The following is a 14,662-nucleotide window of genomic DNA, read 5'->3' as shown; positions in this document are numbered from 1 at the left end:
AGGTTACTAGGTGTCTCAATTTTATAGGGACTGTCTGGATATTCGGGGCTTTGTCTTATATAGGTGCCTATTACTCCCTACCCCCGTCCCGATTTTTCACACTTGCTATCTGGTCACCTTACTCAGAGTTAGATTCTGGCTGGATTCAGGCTGGGTGTTCACTTTCAGCTGAGAACATCTCATTGAGATGAATGAGCCACTTCACACCTCTCTGAGACTGTTATGATGCTGATGGATGTGTGGAGCACCTCTGCTCCATTGGTCTTCTAATTTTATACAGTGTTATAACTGAGCACCAGCTCTGCTCTAGCTAAGGTGGGGAAGCCCTTCCTGTTTAAAGGATGACTACTAAGTATGCTAAAATCTGTGTGTTTACACAGATTGTCTTGGAATTTGCTATGTGTCATGAAAGCATAGGGTAGGGTGAGTGATCAGAAGGTGGGGTCATTTGAGTAAGGAGTTCCCCACAGCCTCCAGGGGGGAAAAAATGTTCACAGATTGTAGAAGCTTTGAAGTTCTAAGCTCACCTTGAGCAGAAATCTGAGAATGAAATGTAAACTCTTGTTTTGTTTTAATTTGGAGAAATGGAATCTGAGCACAACAGATAGTTCGAGAGCCTTCTTAATTATGGTTGAAAAGAAAATTAATTACAAGGGGTGATTTGCAGTGCAAGAGTTAAATGGGAAGAAGGGAGCTGTTTGGGGTCTGGAGCAAGGGATGGGGGAATAGGCACCGACTCTGTAGGTGAAAAAAATTAGTGGTTGCTTAGCACCCACTGGCAGCCTCCCCCCTCCCGCCCACCAGTGGCCCCGCCAATCAACTCCTTCCCCCTCCCTCTCAGCGCTTCCTGTCCACCACGATCTGCTGTTCTGCAGTGTGCAGGAGGTGCTGGGGGTAAAGGGGAAGCAGCGGAGATGAGGTGCACTTGGGGGCGGGGGCAGAATAGGGTAGGAAGAAGCGCAGCAGGGGGTGGGAAGATGGGAATGGGGCCTTGGGGGAGGGGGGCCTTGAGCAGAGGCAGGAAGGGGTGGAGTGGGGGGCAGGGCCTGGAGCTGAGTGGGGGTTTGAGCAATCCCGGGGAAAGGAGGAACCTGGCACATGGTGAGGGGGGATAAATGAGGATCGGTGGCAGGGGAAGGAAGAAGGGTTGGGGGCTCAAATAAGGGGAAGGGAGAGGATTAAAGGAGTGTGAGGGGTGGCAGAGGAAGCTGGTGATTTGGGGGTGGACTGAGAGCCCTGAATTCTCCCCTTCTGTGTATATGCTTGGATCTGGGGGAGCCCTGCTCCTCCATGTGAGCTGGGATCTAGGGACCCTGCTCTTCCTGAAGTGTCTGAGCCTCTCACCTTGCCCCCAAATGAAGACAGGATCGGGAGGGGGGGGCTAAAGAACATGGAAATTTAAACATCTGAAATCTAGAAAATGAAAAGTTAAGATACACGTAACCCTTGTGGGAGTGCTGGCCAAGGAGGGGCAGACTGGGTGGGCCTGGCATATGGCTGGGAAAGCCTGGCAGGAGCAGGAGTCCCCACTGGGAGTGGGTAGTAGGAGTGTGGGGCTCACCCAGCTCAATGTGCAGCTCAGGCTGCATAATCAAGGTAGCATGCAGCCCTCCAGTGAGCTGCTGCCTGGAATACGTGTACTCAGAGAGCAAGGAGCAACTTCTTACCTTTTAATGGCTTCTATAGTGCCAGCTAATGCTGCTGCACAACAAAATGTACAGGTGGTGGGAGGAGTACTTAGGAATCACATATCAGCCATGTTGGCTTAGTAGAAAGACCTCTGTGTGACCTTAGGCAAATCATTTAATTGTTGTGCCTCAGTTTCCCTGAGGGTGATACTTGTTTTTCTTTTTTTAAAAAGAAAAACACTTGGAGAGCAAAAGATGAAAAGTATTACAGATGTGCTAACTACATAGTGATAGGAGTAGACTCAAACATAAGAGAATACTTCATATCTGTCTTGTCTCCTGATTTTAGATTTCAATAGAAGCAGTTGAAAATATAAGAACTGTGGCTTCATTAACTAGTGAAGATGCATTCTGTGAGAGATATAGTGCAAGTTTGAATGGTCCATACAGGTAAGATTTGCTTTCAAACAATTCTGTTTTTTAAAAGCAATGAATACATATTTTCTTAATTTAAAACAACTCAAGATTTATTCATATTACATTCATTTGCAGACTGAAAATATTAAACACATTAATGATTTGAAAGGATTTTGGCAACCTTTTAAAAAGGGTTAAAATGTATTTACTCGGTTTCTTTAAAATACCTTCTTAGATGTTATGTGTGTGTGTGATGTAAAATTTGTATATATAAGAGAGAGGGGAGAGAGAGAGAGAGAGAGAATGTAATGACCTGGTATAAAGTTTTAATTAACATGCATATGGGAGGTTTACTTGCTTCACAAGTATTGCAGCAGAATGACTTGCATAGGTCAAGTGGCAAAGACTTTATACTACATAACGTCACCATGTATTTCAACTTGCACTGCAAGTATGGACTTGCAGATCTTGAAATAAGGTGCATTTATTTTTCCCCTTTGGCCTTTTCGGTCACATTCTACAAGCTAATCACTATAGGGGCTAATTTCTAATATCCAAATATGTCAGACATTTTCATAGCCTCCATTTTATTTAAATGAAATGATCTACCATCCATTTTGTTTCTTTCCTCTTAAATACAGTATGTTTTAAGTAAAAGCAGGGATTGAAAATGATAGTCCCCAGCCAATGACAGTTTTATGATTCAATATTCTATAAACCATCAGTATGAGAAAAAAATCTATATTTCATATATTCTCTATATTTCATTGGAGAAATGGGATTCTCAGCTTTAGCGCTTGTCTCTGGTCCTGGCAGGTCATTGTATTACAATATTATGATTTATGGAGAAACTATTTTGGAAAACATTTTAAAAATATATGAGCACTAGAGATAAGTGAAAATCTGAATTTCCATCCTGTGGGAAATTCTAATATTTCAAACTCTGTTTTGCTCTGAATTGGGACAAAAAGTGAAAATATATCAAATTTTTTCTCGGAAAGAAAACTTTTTAGAAAAATGTCAATTTGGGGGAGGAATAGCTCAGTGGTTTGAGCATTGGCCTGCTAAACCCAGGGTTGTGAGTTCAATCCTTGAGGGGGCCATTTAGGGATCTCGGGCAAAAATTGGGGATCGGTCCTGCTTTGAGCAGGGGGTTGGACTAGATCAGGGATCTCAAACTCAAATGACTACGAGGGCCACATGAGAGCTACTACATTGGGCTGAGGGCTGCACCACTGAACACCCCCCTCCCCTGCTGCCCTGGGTCTGCCCCCACTCTGCCCCTTCCCTGCCCCACCTCAACCCCCCCCTCGCCCCCAGGGGGTGCAGGAGAGGTGCAGGGTGCAGCGGGGGCTCAGGGCAGGGGGTTGGGGTGCAGTAGGGGTGCAGGGTGCAGCAGGGGGCTCAGGGCAAGGGATTCGGGGGGTGGGTCCGGCAGGGAAGCCTGCCTGCCCTGCCCTGCCCCTGCACCGCTCTGCTCCAGGAAGCAGCCGGGACCTGGCGGGTGCACAAGGGTCTGTGTGTTGCCCTGGCCGCTCCTCCAGGTACCTCCCCCGAAGCTCCCACTGGCTGGGATCGGGGAACCGCAGCCAATGGGAGCTTCAAGGGAGGTACCTGGAGGCGCGGCCAGGGCAATACACAGACCCCTGTGCACCGTCCTCCCTTCCCCGCCCAAGGTCCTGGAGCAGTGCGGGGGCAGGGCAGGCAGGCAGGGAGCCTGCCCTTGCCCCCGGTGCACGGCAGGCCGGACCCGCTCTCAGTAAATGCTAGGGGGGCGGGGTGCCGCGGGGAGCTGGCGGGCCGCAGAAAATAACCCCACAGGCTGTGTGCAGGCCGCACGTTTGAGACCCCTGGACTAGATGATTTCCTGAGGTTCCTTCCACCCTGAGATTCTATGAATTTAGAAATCGCAAATCCATTCCATTTTTGCATTTTCTCTCCAAACAAAATATTTTTATATTTCCAAATAATTGAAATATTTAATTTTTTTTTCTTTTCTTTAACTGACCTGAAACTTTTTGTTTCTATCTAGTTCAACATCAAACTACATTTCCCTGTTTTGGAACATTGTCTCTCTTATGGGCCAGGCTCCCTGCTTGGACTACATCTCCCATGATGCAGTGTGGTCTCCCCTCTGACTGAGTGGCATAATGCTTTATCGGAGTCACATGGCTATGGGTGCAAAGCAGAAGTATTTCAGTTCAGGTCAAACCAACCCAGAATAAAATATTTTGTACTTTTTTTCCGAATGGAAAATTTCAAATGTGCAGAAATTGCATTGTCAGAACTAGTACCAGTTTCTTTGTCACAGCAAGGTCTGCACGTAATTAAGGTAAACCAGTTTTACCATCCCACATAACAACATTGGTCACCACTGCACAGTGGGGTCTGAATTGCTACTCCCCTTCCTCCCTCTCTCCCCCTCCTCCCCCGTACTCAGAACAGGCAATATCTGCAGTGCTTCAGTTATGCTGTGTTGTAAACATTGACTTTTCTATGGTGACCACTACATTTATCCAAATTGTCCAAAAATTCAAGCATTCAAAGATCATAAGAGACTTATCAAAATTATCAGTTTGCTTTGTGTCAGATTGCTTTGGCCATCCATAAACATTTCTTCTGGAAACCAACATTCAAGTGTTAAAAGTTTTTGCCTATTAAAGGTAATTTTATCCTAAGGTCCTATCCAACAAACAGCTAGTTGTAATGAAGAGATCTCATTTGCCATAAGCTCTCTCCAGAGGCACCTTCATGGAGCCCCTAGCATGCAGCTTTATTCATTATTATTTGAGTGAGTGAGGTATAGGGTTTGCCACCCCTAATCCAAAGGTCTGACCTTCTCCCAGCCAGTCTCTGCTCTTGGCATTTCTTGACCATTTTTTCCTTTAACATAAATCTTTTCTTTTATCAGGGACTCTCTAACAAAAGCCCCCATATATGGATTTACCTATGGAATAGCCCAGTGTACACTCTACTTTCTTGATGCAGCAGTCTTCAGGTTCGCGGCCTGGCTCATTGCTAATTGTTATACAAACTTTGAAAATGTATTTATGTGAGTACACATCAGTCCAAAGACAGTGATTTCAACACATGTTAATTGTATATAAGTCTAATTACTGAGGCAATGGTGCAAAAGGTCCTACAGTTTAGAATCTGGTCAGGAGTTCAATTCAGGCAGAAGGGTTATTTCTTGGAGAGGAAGCATGGGAGCAGTTGTGTTGGCATATATAGAGCCAGGCTCAGTTTATTTACTATGGAGAAACTTTTACTGCTGACACTTCATTGCAGACAATGGGCTTTGTGAAATGCCTCTGCGTGGAGAAATTACATACCATTAGCCACCCATTAAAAAAATATTTGTAGCTGTAATCTGTTTCTAATCCTGTGTGTGTAATTTTTCTAAGCCATAAAGTTCTTAGATTTAGAGATAGTGTTAAGTCTGTTTGTTTTAAATAAATTACGAATGTTGTTTTTGTTATGAACAATAATAAAAAAGTATCTCTTTAGATGAACTGAAAGATGTTTTGTGTTTTGGTTTTCAGAGCCTTTTTTTCAATTCTATATGCTGCTTTGAATGTTGGGCAGTCCATTTCTTTGGCACCAGATTTTGGCAAAGCTAAAGTTTCTGCCCAACAAATCTTTCAGCTTTTGGATCAGAAACCCTTAATTGACAGCTATAGTGAAGAGGGGACAAAACTGGTAAGGCCATTTAGAATGTCCTTGAAACTAACAAACCTGGTGGTACTGTATTGTCCTTAATTGTATTAATCTTGTTAAATTGCCTTTTGCAATGTCACAGAAGACAGGACCAGACAGGTAAGGTAAAATTTAATAGCAATAACTTAATTTTATATTTGCTCAGTGCCATTTAATACCTTTTTGCTTGAGAAATTAACAGAATACTTTTAAGTGCAGTTCTAGTCTGAAAAGTGACTGGAAGAATGCATTTCATTCACCTGTTCTCTCCGTTGGGGCTATTCTGAGGCCTTGTCTACAGTACCGGGGTAAGTCGACCTAAGTTACGCTACTCTAGCTACGTGAATAATGTAACTGGGTTCAGTGTAACTTAGCTTAACTTACCGCAGTGTCTTCACTGTTCTGCATTGATGGGAGATGCTCTCCCATTGACTTACCTTACTCTTCTTGTTCCGGTGGAGTACCGGAGTCGATCAGAGAGCGCTCTGCCATCGACACCCGCTGAATCAATTGCAGCGGTGTCAGTCTCCCCAGGAGTGACGACAAGCCCAGAGTTCTAACTGCTCTGCTTGAGCAATACAAGTATGTTTTCACTGCTTTTTACTCCTGTCTACTATGCAGCTGTGTCGGAGAGTGAGTTAGATTCGGTTCCTTCTTGTGCATCGTCCGCAGACTTGTTTGCTAAGTTCCAGTCAGTTACATCTGTGTAAAAGAGAGTCAAGGTGGGTGTGTTAATATCTTTCCTTGGACCAAATTATGTCGGTGAGAGAGACAAGCTGTGGAGCTTGGACAGAGCTCTTCTTCAGTTCTGTGAAAGCTTGTCTCTCTCACCAACACAAGTTGTGTCCCATAAAAGCTATTACTTCACCCACGTTGACTCTCTAATAACCTGGGACCAACATGGCTAAACAACACTGCATACAACTTTTGTGTAACCTCATTTAAGTCAAAGGGGTTGCACAAGTATTACTGAGGACGTAACTTGGCCTGCAGAACCTTTTGTTCCTGGTGATTATATGTGAGATGGAAAGAACTCAGCTTGTCTCTCAAAGCCCAGAGTTGACAGAAACTCATCTTTGTATTTATAAACTGAACACATTTCACACGGAGAGCACTGAGAGACCATAAATGCTTTTACAAGCAGAACCAGCCTTTCAGAAACTTGAAATTGCTTTCGAATTCTAGCTTTTGGATAGTGGCCTTGATTCAGAAAAGGGCTCGGGCACATACTGTAAGCATGCCAGTAACTCATGTGCACAACTTTAAGTCACACATGCTTGACTACTTTCCTGAGTCAGCTCCAGCTGCCCAGACAACTAGTGGTCCAGGGGAAATATCTTCTTGCAAATAAAGACGTTAATTGAAAGTGCAACCATTCTAGGCCAAATCTTGATGCCAGTGAAGCAGCTGCCTTTGACTTCAGTGAAGCTAAGATTTGGCCCAAAGAGTTTAAACCTTGAAAGTCCACTTGTCTAGGTGCTGTGACAGTCCATTGTACTTACAGTGCTGGTATTGTGGTCCTGGAGCTGTGCCACCCCCAAGGCATCAGACGAGGCTCCCACAGTCTCTCCTAACATCTCCTCCTTCATTCACCGTTGTCTTCAAGTCTTCTTCCTTGCTACCTCTTATACTCAGAGCTCCCTTCCTACATAAAAGAGCCAATCAACTACCCTTTTCTTATTCAAACCACCACTTAAAACAGTTGTCCTTGAAAACTATGAATAATCCATCAAAGTAAAAATGTTTAACCCAATCTGAGATCTGATGTTCACCTTGTACTATGTTCATCCTGTGTACTGTGTGTTTAAATTACATTATTTAGAGAGTGAACTCCCAAGGGCAGGAACTATGTTTTCCACACACAATGATAGTGTCTGGATTATATGCATTGGTGACATAAAAGAGAGGTATTAGGGTTGTTTACTTACCTAAAGTAATGATAGCTCTCGTGAACCAGGCTGAAAAGGAATGATAGAAATGAGAAAGAGATGCGGAAAAAAACCCCTCAAGAAGGAGGTCCTGTAAACAGAAGATACCAACCCAATGTCATTGCATATTTAAGCAATAATAAACTGACAAAAATGCTCTGGGTTTGAAAATGCCATACCATTTCCAATTGACTTGTCAACACCTTCATTTAAATGACCATACTGAGTTGTGTTTGATGCTTCTGTACAAGATAGACAGTCTTCTGTCATACATTTGTATTTTCTACCGTTTCCAGAGTCAGTTTGATGGCAACATTGAATTCAGGGATATCCATTTTGTATACCCTACAAGACCAGAAGCTCAAGTTTTGCAAGGATTCAGCCTGAAGGTTAATAAAGGACAGACGCTAGCCTTGGTGGGAAGCAGTGGTTGTGGCAAAAGCACATCCATTCAGCTACTGGAGAGATTTTATGACCCTATGGCAGGACAAGTGGTAAGAAGAGATTTGTGCAGCTATTAACACTTAGAGCTTATAGAACTGTTCTTCAAACTATTTCACAAACATTAAAACATCCACACAACTGCCCTCTTGAGGTGGATAAGTGTTACAGGTCCCGGTTCTGCAGAGAAGACTTGGGACTTGCTTAAGGTAGAGCCGGGAGTAGAACTCAGGATCTTCTGACTCCCCATCCTGGCTTTAGATCACTAGATTGCATCTCTTTGTTGATTTACTTGATATATTGGAGGGGGCATTAGAATATACTTCCCATAATGTAACCCTTGTCACTAGTCCTGTACTCATGTTAACGTGACACAATTTGACGTCTAATTCATCACTTGGTGAGACTTTCGATGTAAGGCCTATTAATGATGATGGGAGCTCCAAAAAGAATAGCCTAGAGATGGGTGAGTCAAAGGATGTTTGAATAAATGCCCAAAGATTTGGATTCTTATCGGAGCTCTTCAACCATCTAGATCTAAGAAGCTCATGAACAGACTTTCTCATGAGATCCCTGGTACCTGCCATCATCAGTAAAGATGGAAATTCGGTGGGCACATCTCGTTATAGATTGGCAATTCCACATCTATTACGGAAGCTAGCAGAGCTAGACATGCACAAAAAATAATTCTCAGAGGAAAAGGTTATCTGAGCTTCTCTTGAATTTTCGAAGAGTTTTTTTTGGTTCAGTTCAATTTTGGATGAAAGATCTGGTCATCTATTATTAAATCAGAAGTGGTTCACCAACCACTTTACTTTTACTGTAACTCTAACACAGGTCAGAGGATTTTTACAGATTCGTGTTTCACATTTACATTGTATGCCTGAGGAGGAGTATTGCATTCTGCAGGGAATTATTTTTCCCTTTTTCTGTTTCTAGTTTGCAGATGGATTCGATATCAAGTCTTTGCATTTGCAGTGGTTAAGGTCCAAATTGGGTATTGTGTCACAGCAGCCTATTTTGTTTGACTGCAGCATTGCTGAAAATATCCAGTACGGAGACAACAGTAGGGTTGTCAGTCAGGAGGAGATTGAAGAGGCAGCTAAAGCAGCAAATATTCACACCTTCATAGAAAATCTTCCAGAGGTAAATGAAAATGTCTTTCCATTCTCAGTGTGGGGTAAATATTCACTGGGACCTATCTAAGCAACTCCCATTAATGCAAAACAATATGCTTTTTTGTTTTTTAAAAAAAGCTTATTTTCTTGTGTGTCAATTCTCAGAGAGGAAAATAGGAAGCTGATGTTTAAAAATGTAACTTGCAATATGTTTTAACACATTCACAGTCATAATTAGCTAATTCAAATGCAAAATCCGAGCACCAGTTTTCTTGTTTTCCTCTATCACAGTGATGTTATATAACAACTATAAAAGAGACATTTGATTCTAAACCTTTATTTTCATTTCCTCATAAACTTTGCCAATTCTTTTTCTGTTTTTGGCTGAAACTTTCTCTAGTTTTAGTCTTATCTGAAAGGTAAAATGTTTCAAGTACATCTTAACCTTCATGTTTGCCATAGACTTAGTTCTCAAAGTGGAGAAAGACCTTGGAAAAGCCCAAAGAAATCAGGCATACTGTAAAGTTACATAGAATTGAAAATGACAATTGAAAATTTAAAAAAACAATATTTATTTTTCATTACCACCTAGTTTTTGAAAATGTATATGGAAGAAAGTTTTGGATGTGTAAGAAATAAAGGATCACCTCCTGAGTGTGGGTCTTTAGGGCCTTGAAATTATAAATGTCTCTTGAGATCTATATGTATAAATACAGGTGTCTTTGACTAGACACATCAGTGGTTGCATCACTTGGGAGTTAGTCTTTTTCTAATGCTGCGATGAATTTTCATTACAGAGCAGTTATCAATATGTATAACTGTAGAGATGCATTTTGATTCAAACAGTTACTAAAATCTTATAAAATTTTAATTATTAAAAACAATTACATTATTCTTTTTTCTTTCAAGGTGGAAATGCTTAATATAGTATATTTTTAATAGCAGAGAATGTAACTTCCTGTTTCTAACTTTCCTTCATAACGAATACTTACTTATACAGAAGTATAATACCCAAGTGGGTGACAAAGGAGCACAACTTTCTGGAGGTCAGAAACAAAGAATAGCAATTGCTCGTGCTCTAGTTCGTAACCCAGCAGTTCTGCTTCTAGATGAAGCCACATCAGCTCTTGACACGGAAAGTGAAAAGGTTAGTAATATGCATTATACTATTTGTAATACACACAAAATTATGGGGTTCGAAAGCTTCAATGCATGAACACAGACGCTCCGTCTACAATACAATTTTGGAAGTTCCACACAACAATCCTTGGCTCGCTCTCTGTCTACGGCCTGCTTTTTGTAGAGTGCCCTCAGCTCCTGGTGTCTAAATTGGGAGTTTATGGTGTTCAGCAACACTTGGGACTGGAGACAAAGTGGGATTTTCAGAACTGCTCAATTGTGGCCTGCCTCAGTTCCGTTAAAGTCAGTTATGAAGTCAATGGGACTTCTAATGCGTTCACAGTTAGGCCAATGCTGAGCACTTTGGAAAATCCCATTCATAATTAGCAACTCTGAGTCTGTGAGACAGGTGTCTTCAAACAATAGACTGTGATCTACTAGAGGAGGCCTTGTAAGGCAAATCACCAGTTCCTTCCTCTTCCCTTCAGCCAGCAGCACTAGCAGCAACGGGGGTCTCTTTCTGCACTATTTCCTGCTCTGTCTGGGTGAACAGGTGTTGCTACAGAGACCGAGAGGGATCCACTCTGCCAGTAGAATTGCTGGCTGTCAGGACAGAATGGAACAATGAAGTTTAATGTTGTCCTGCCTCTGTCGTCGTCCCAGTCCTTTGATCCACCTGCATTCAGCGGGTAAGAGATGACATGCAGGAGCAGCTGGCTTGGAAAAAAGGTTTCAGCAACACCTCCTACCGCTCAGGAGATGCTGTGCAGTGAAGAGAGAGTAATTAAGCTATCCTCTGCTGCTCAGCTGGCTGAGCTTCCTCACTGCATCCACCATCTCCAGGAGAGGAGGGAGACTCCACAGGGACAAATAAACTGTTCATTTGGATAGGGATGCGGTAGAAGTGAAAAATGCAACCATGCAAAATACCATCCAGTTGTGAGGCAGATGTCGGGATCCTGATTTTGGATTTTTATGGGCAACAAGAAGTATCTGGCATTGCTGCTGCTATCGGTGAACGTGCAAGTTTTATTCATGTCTGTGTATCTGGCTGGTCTGCTTTCTGCAAAATGATCTCAGTACTGTGCATGTCTGACTGACAAGTGCATATCCGGGGGAGGACAGAGGTTGTTTCCAACTACATGCCGAATTTAGAGAAACTAACAGATAGCATGCAATGTCAAATATAACACACACATTTGGTAAGCAGCCAATATCACAGACAGTTCATTACACCTCTGCAAATTAGTTGTGTTGCATGGTAAATCTAAGTTTTATGTTGGTCCAAACAAGTTCCTTATGGACCTCATTCTGCTAGCCCTTGTTCATGAGAGTAGTCTCAGTGACTTCAGTGGAATTACTCACACAAATAAAGGTTGTAATATCAGGCCCCTGTGTTTGAGGCCTCCTTCATGCATCGGAAGTACTGACTCCTAAACCCCAGTGAGGAACACCCAAGTTCTAACGTGAACTATAAAGGCAAAGGTGTAACCTGTGAAAGGGAAGATTCTCCAGGAAATAACAAGTTTTTTCACTGCATCTGTCTGCAGATTGTACAGAAAGCCTTGGACAATGCCAGGAAGGGTCGAACCTGCATTATTATTGCTCACCGCTTGACGACTGTCCAGAACGCTGATGTCATAGCAGTGATTCATAATGGAAAAGTAGTGGAACAAGGGACTCACAGCCAGTTGCTGGCAAAGGAAGGACATTACTATGCACTTGTAAATGAGCAAGTTTCTCATTAACATTAATGTTACAACTAATCTATTTTTATAAATACGCACACAACCCACAGCTAAGTAATATTAAGGATGAGTGCATCTCATTACTGAGATGTCTGCAGGTTCAAAACATAGGCACATAGTAAAAAAAGAGAGAACAGACATTTATTTTTTTCTTGTGTCACAGCTTTAGTTTACTTAATCCTATTGGTAAGATCCTTTGGGGCATGTTGGTTTGTTTTAAACTGCTTTTATATTAATGATTACAAGCCTTTCATGGAAATATATATTGACAAAATAGATCACAAACTGTTTGTTTAAAAATGTATTGTTAAAACCTGTATTATTGACCTAACAGAACTTACTGGTTCTTTTGAAACCATTAAGGCTATTTCAAAAAGACTTAAAAATAATTATTATTGGCCCAATGACTGTGATGGCTCCATTTTGGAGCTGATTAATGTCAACTATGTAAATAGCTATTTAACAAAAAGCGGGGGTGGGGGTTCACCATACGAAGTTAAATTTAAGCATTTTTTTCAGCTTTTTAAATGGAGTTTTAGAAATGTTGATCCATCTATAGTCATAGTGGTTTACACAGCTGTTATAATATTTTATTCTCAGAGTGTTTTTCCCTTAATATAGTCAACCATCATGCTTAAACAACAGTTGAGGAACATATGTCATCTATTTATTAGAGAGACAGACAGACTCGGTCAGCCCTGTTTTGGGTTTGCTTCTGGCAAACTCACCTTTTGGTTTGCCAAGGACAAAATCAAAACCACCTTTGGTTTTGATTTAGTATTTTCACCCTACAGGAGCTTGGAATATTTCATACTTTCAGATGCCACTACTTACTTGTGACAGACAAAATTTAAAAATAATTATAATCTCCTTTGCCCTTTTGTTTCCCTGCTTCTAGGTCTGAGGGAAACAAAATATAAAAACACATAAACTTTGCTCTCAACCTCACCAAAATACATGTGGCCACTCTTCCCCATTCATCCTCATCACCAATCAGCTTTTCTCAGCAGCTACCAGGAAGAGCTACTCCCACTACTGGCCATTGAGCCTCTGTAGACACATGGGGAGGGGCTGGTGAGTTTCTGCTGGCACCACCATGACATGTGCAGGAATGTGACTTTTCACTTCTGGTTATAGAGAAATCAGTGGCTGTTCTCACAGTATTTCCCTGTTATCCAAACTGGAATCAAATGTGTCTCTTTGTCTGGTTTTGTTTTTTACACTGGAACCAATTGTTAAGTCAGTTTACGGTAAAGTTGAAGCCTATAATGTGGAAATTCATTCAAATATTACATGGAGGGGATTGCCAAACTTAGTTTATTTTAAGGCCACGTAATGTATGAACTATATAACATCTGTACCTAGTTAATGGGATCTCATAGTCATATCAACACAGATAATGTAGAGTAGAGGCCAAAATGCTTCACTGCTCAATCTGCTTCCAATCTGATAACTTTGAACTTGTTTTAATAGAGCTGGGCAAAACATTTGAGGAGACATGCACAATTGGACATTAAAGGTTTAGAAAAGGGTTCTACTTTGGTCAACCGACAGTACATATGAGCTGCCACAACCATTAGGCATGTGGTCCCATCATTTTGCCATCTTAGAGACAGGTGTCAGCGTTACATATGACGTACAGGAAGATGATTGTACGTATATCGTTCTTGGCATGTTGCTTAACATTGTTCGTCAGTGCATTCCTGTGTGTGGCAATAGCCAGCCAAATTCAATCAAGTCTGTATTGCTGGAACAGTCGTTTTGAAATAAAAGGCCTGGAGATGTCAAGTATCAGACCATTCTTTAAAATATTGTGGGATTAGAAGTTGCTGTGGCCAGAACAACCAGCTCTTTCTATTTAGTGTATTTTAGTCTATGCTTGGAGTATGCGTTCAGTGATGATGCTGATCTTATCTGTGGGGAAAGGACACGGCTCTGTGGCTGCACCTCACTTCTTAAAAAATGAATCTGGAAAACCTCCCACTGTATACATCTGGCCTCTTCACTTGTATTTCAAAGGAGGAAATTTTAACAGGAAAATGGCAAATACGATGGAGGTAACATGGGTCAGTTCACTTAGTCTTCCACAATTCTACACCCCCACTACTTAAAAGAATCAATATTTATTTATTTTCAGTGTAAATAATACACACCAATATCAGTCTCCCTTTAAAATTACAATCCAGAGCAATAAAACACAATGCAACAAAAGCAAATCCCAGACAACATAAAACAGCCAGACACCCAGAAAACGGAACAAACTCTTCTTCAGATTTGCAACAGAAACCCCACACAACCAAATGCCTGTTAAAGTATGTAGACTGTGCTGCATGAATCTAAGCAGATCTCTGTGTTGCAAGCTTTGGTAACAAATGATGGCCAAACACTCTCACCCATGGGGGCTGGGGGGTCCTGTAATCAGCCATATTCTCTGGTAGCTTCTCCCAATCCACCATAATCACCCCCACACCAGCCTGCTCTCATTTCTGCCCCAGTCTCACCCCATCACTGAAAGATACCCACTTGCATTTTCCAGTCCAGATCAGCTGGAGAGAGAGGCCCAGGCA

At 41.9% G+C, this 14,662-nt stretch overlaps 1 protein-coding gene across 1 annotated transcript in view; it reads left to right on the top strand.

The window, feature by feature from the left end:
• The window catches only part of LOC140907553 (ATP-dependent translocase ABCB1), a 50,893-nt gene extending 38,739 nt beyond the window's left edge, over positions 1-12,154 (top strand). The window contains exons 22-28 of the mRNA XM_073333751.2: positions 1,978-2,078; positions 4,957-5,097; positions 5,588-5,744; positions 7,966-8,163; positions 9,050-9,256; positions 10,229-10,375; positions 11,898-12,154. Coding sequence (XP_073189852.1) covers positions 1,978-2,078; positions 4,957-5,097; positions 5,588-5,744; positions 7,966-8,163; positions 9,050-9,256; positions 10,229-10,375; positions 11,898-12,095 — 1,149 coding nt within the window. The 3' untranslated portion in view covers positions 12,096-12,154. The remainder of the gene's footprint in view (positions 1-1,977; positions 2,079-4,956; positions 5,098-5,587; positions 5,745-7,965; positions 8,164-9,049; positions 9,257-10,228; positions 10,376-11,897) is intronic.
• Positions 12,155-14,662: the final 2,508 nt, after the last annotated feature.

The sequence above is a fragment of the Lepidochelys kempii genome, chromosome 2 (assembly GCF_965140285.1).
Source record: "Lepidochelys kempii isolate rLepKem1 chromosome 2, rLepKem1.hap1, whole genome shotgun sequence".
Lineage (NCBI taxonomy): Eukaryota > Metazoa > Chordata > Testudines > Cheloniidae > Lepidochelys > Lepidochelys kempii.
The sequence above is the reverse complement of the archived record's forward strand: the minus strand, read 5'-3'. Positions and strand labels throughout refer to the sequence as shown.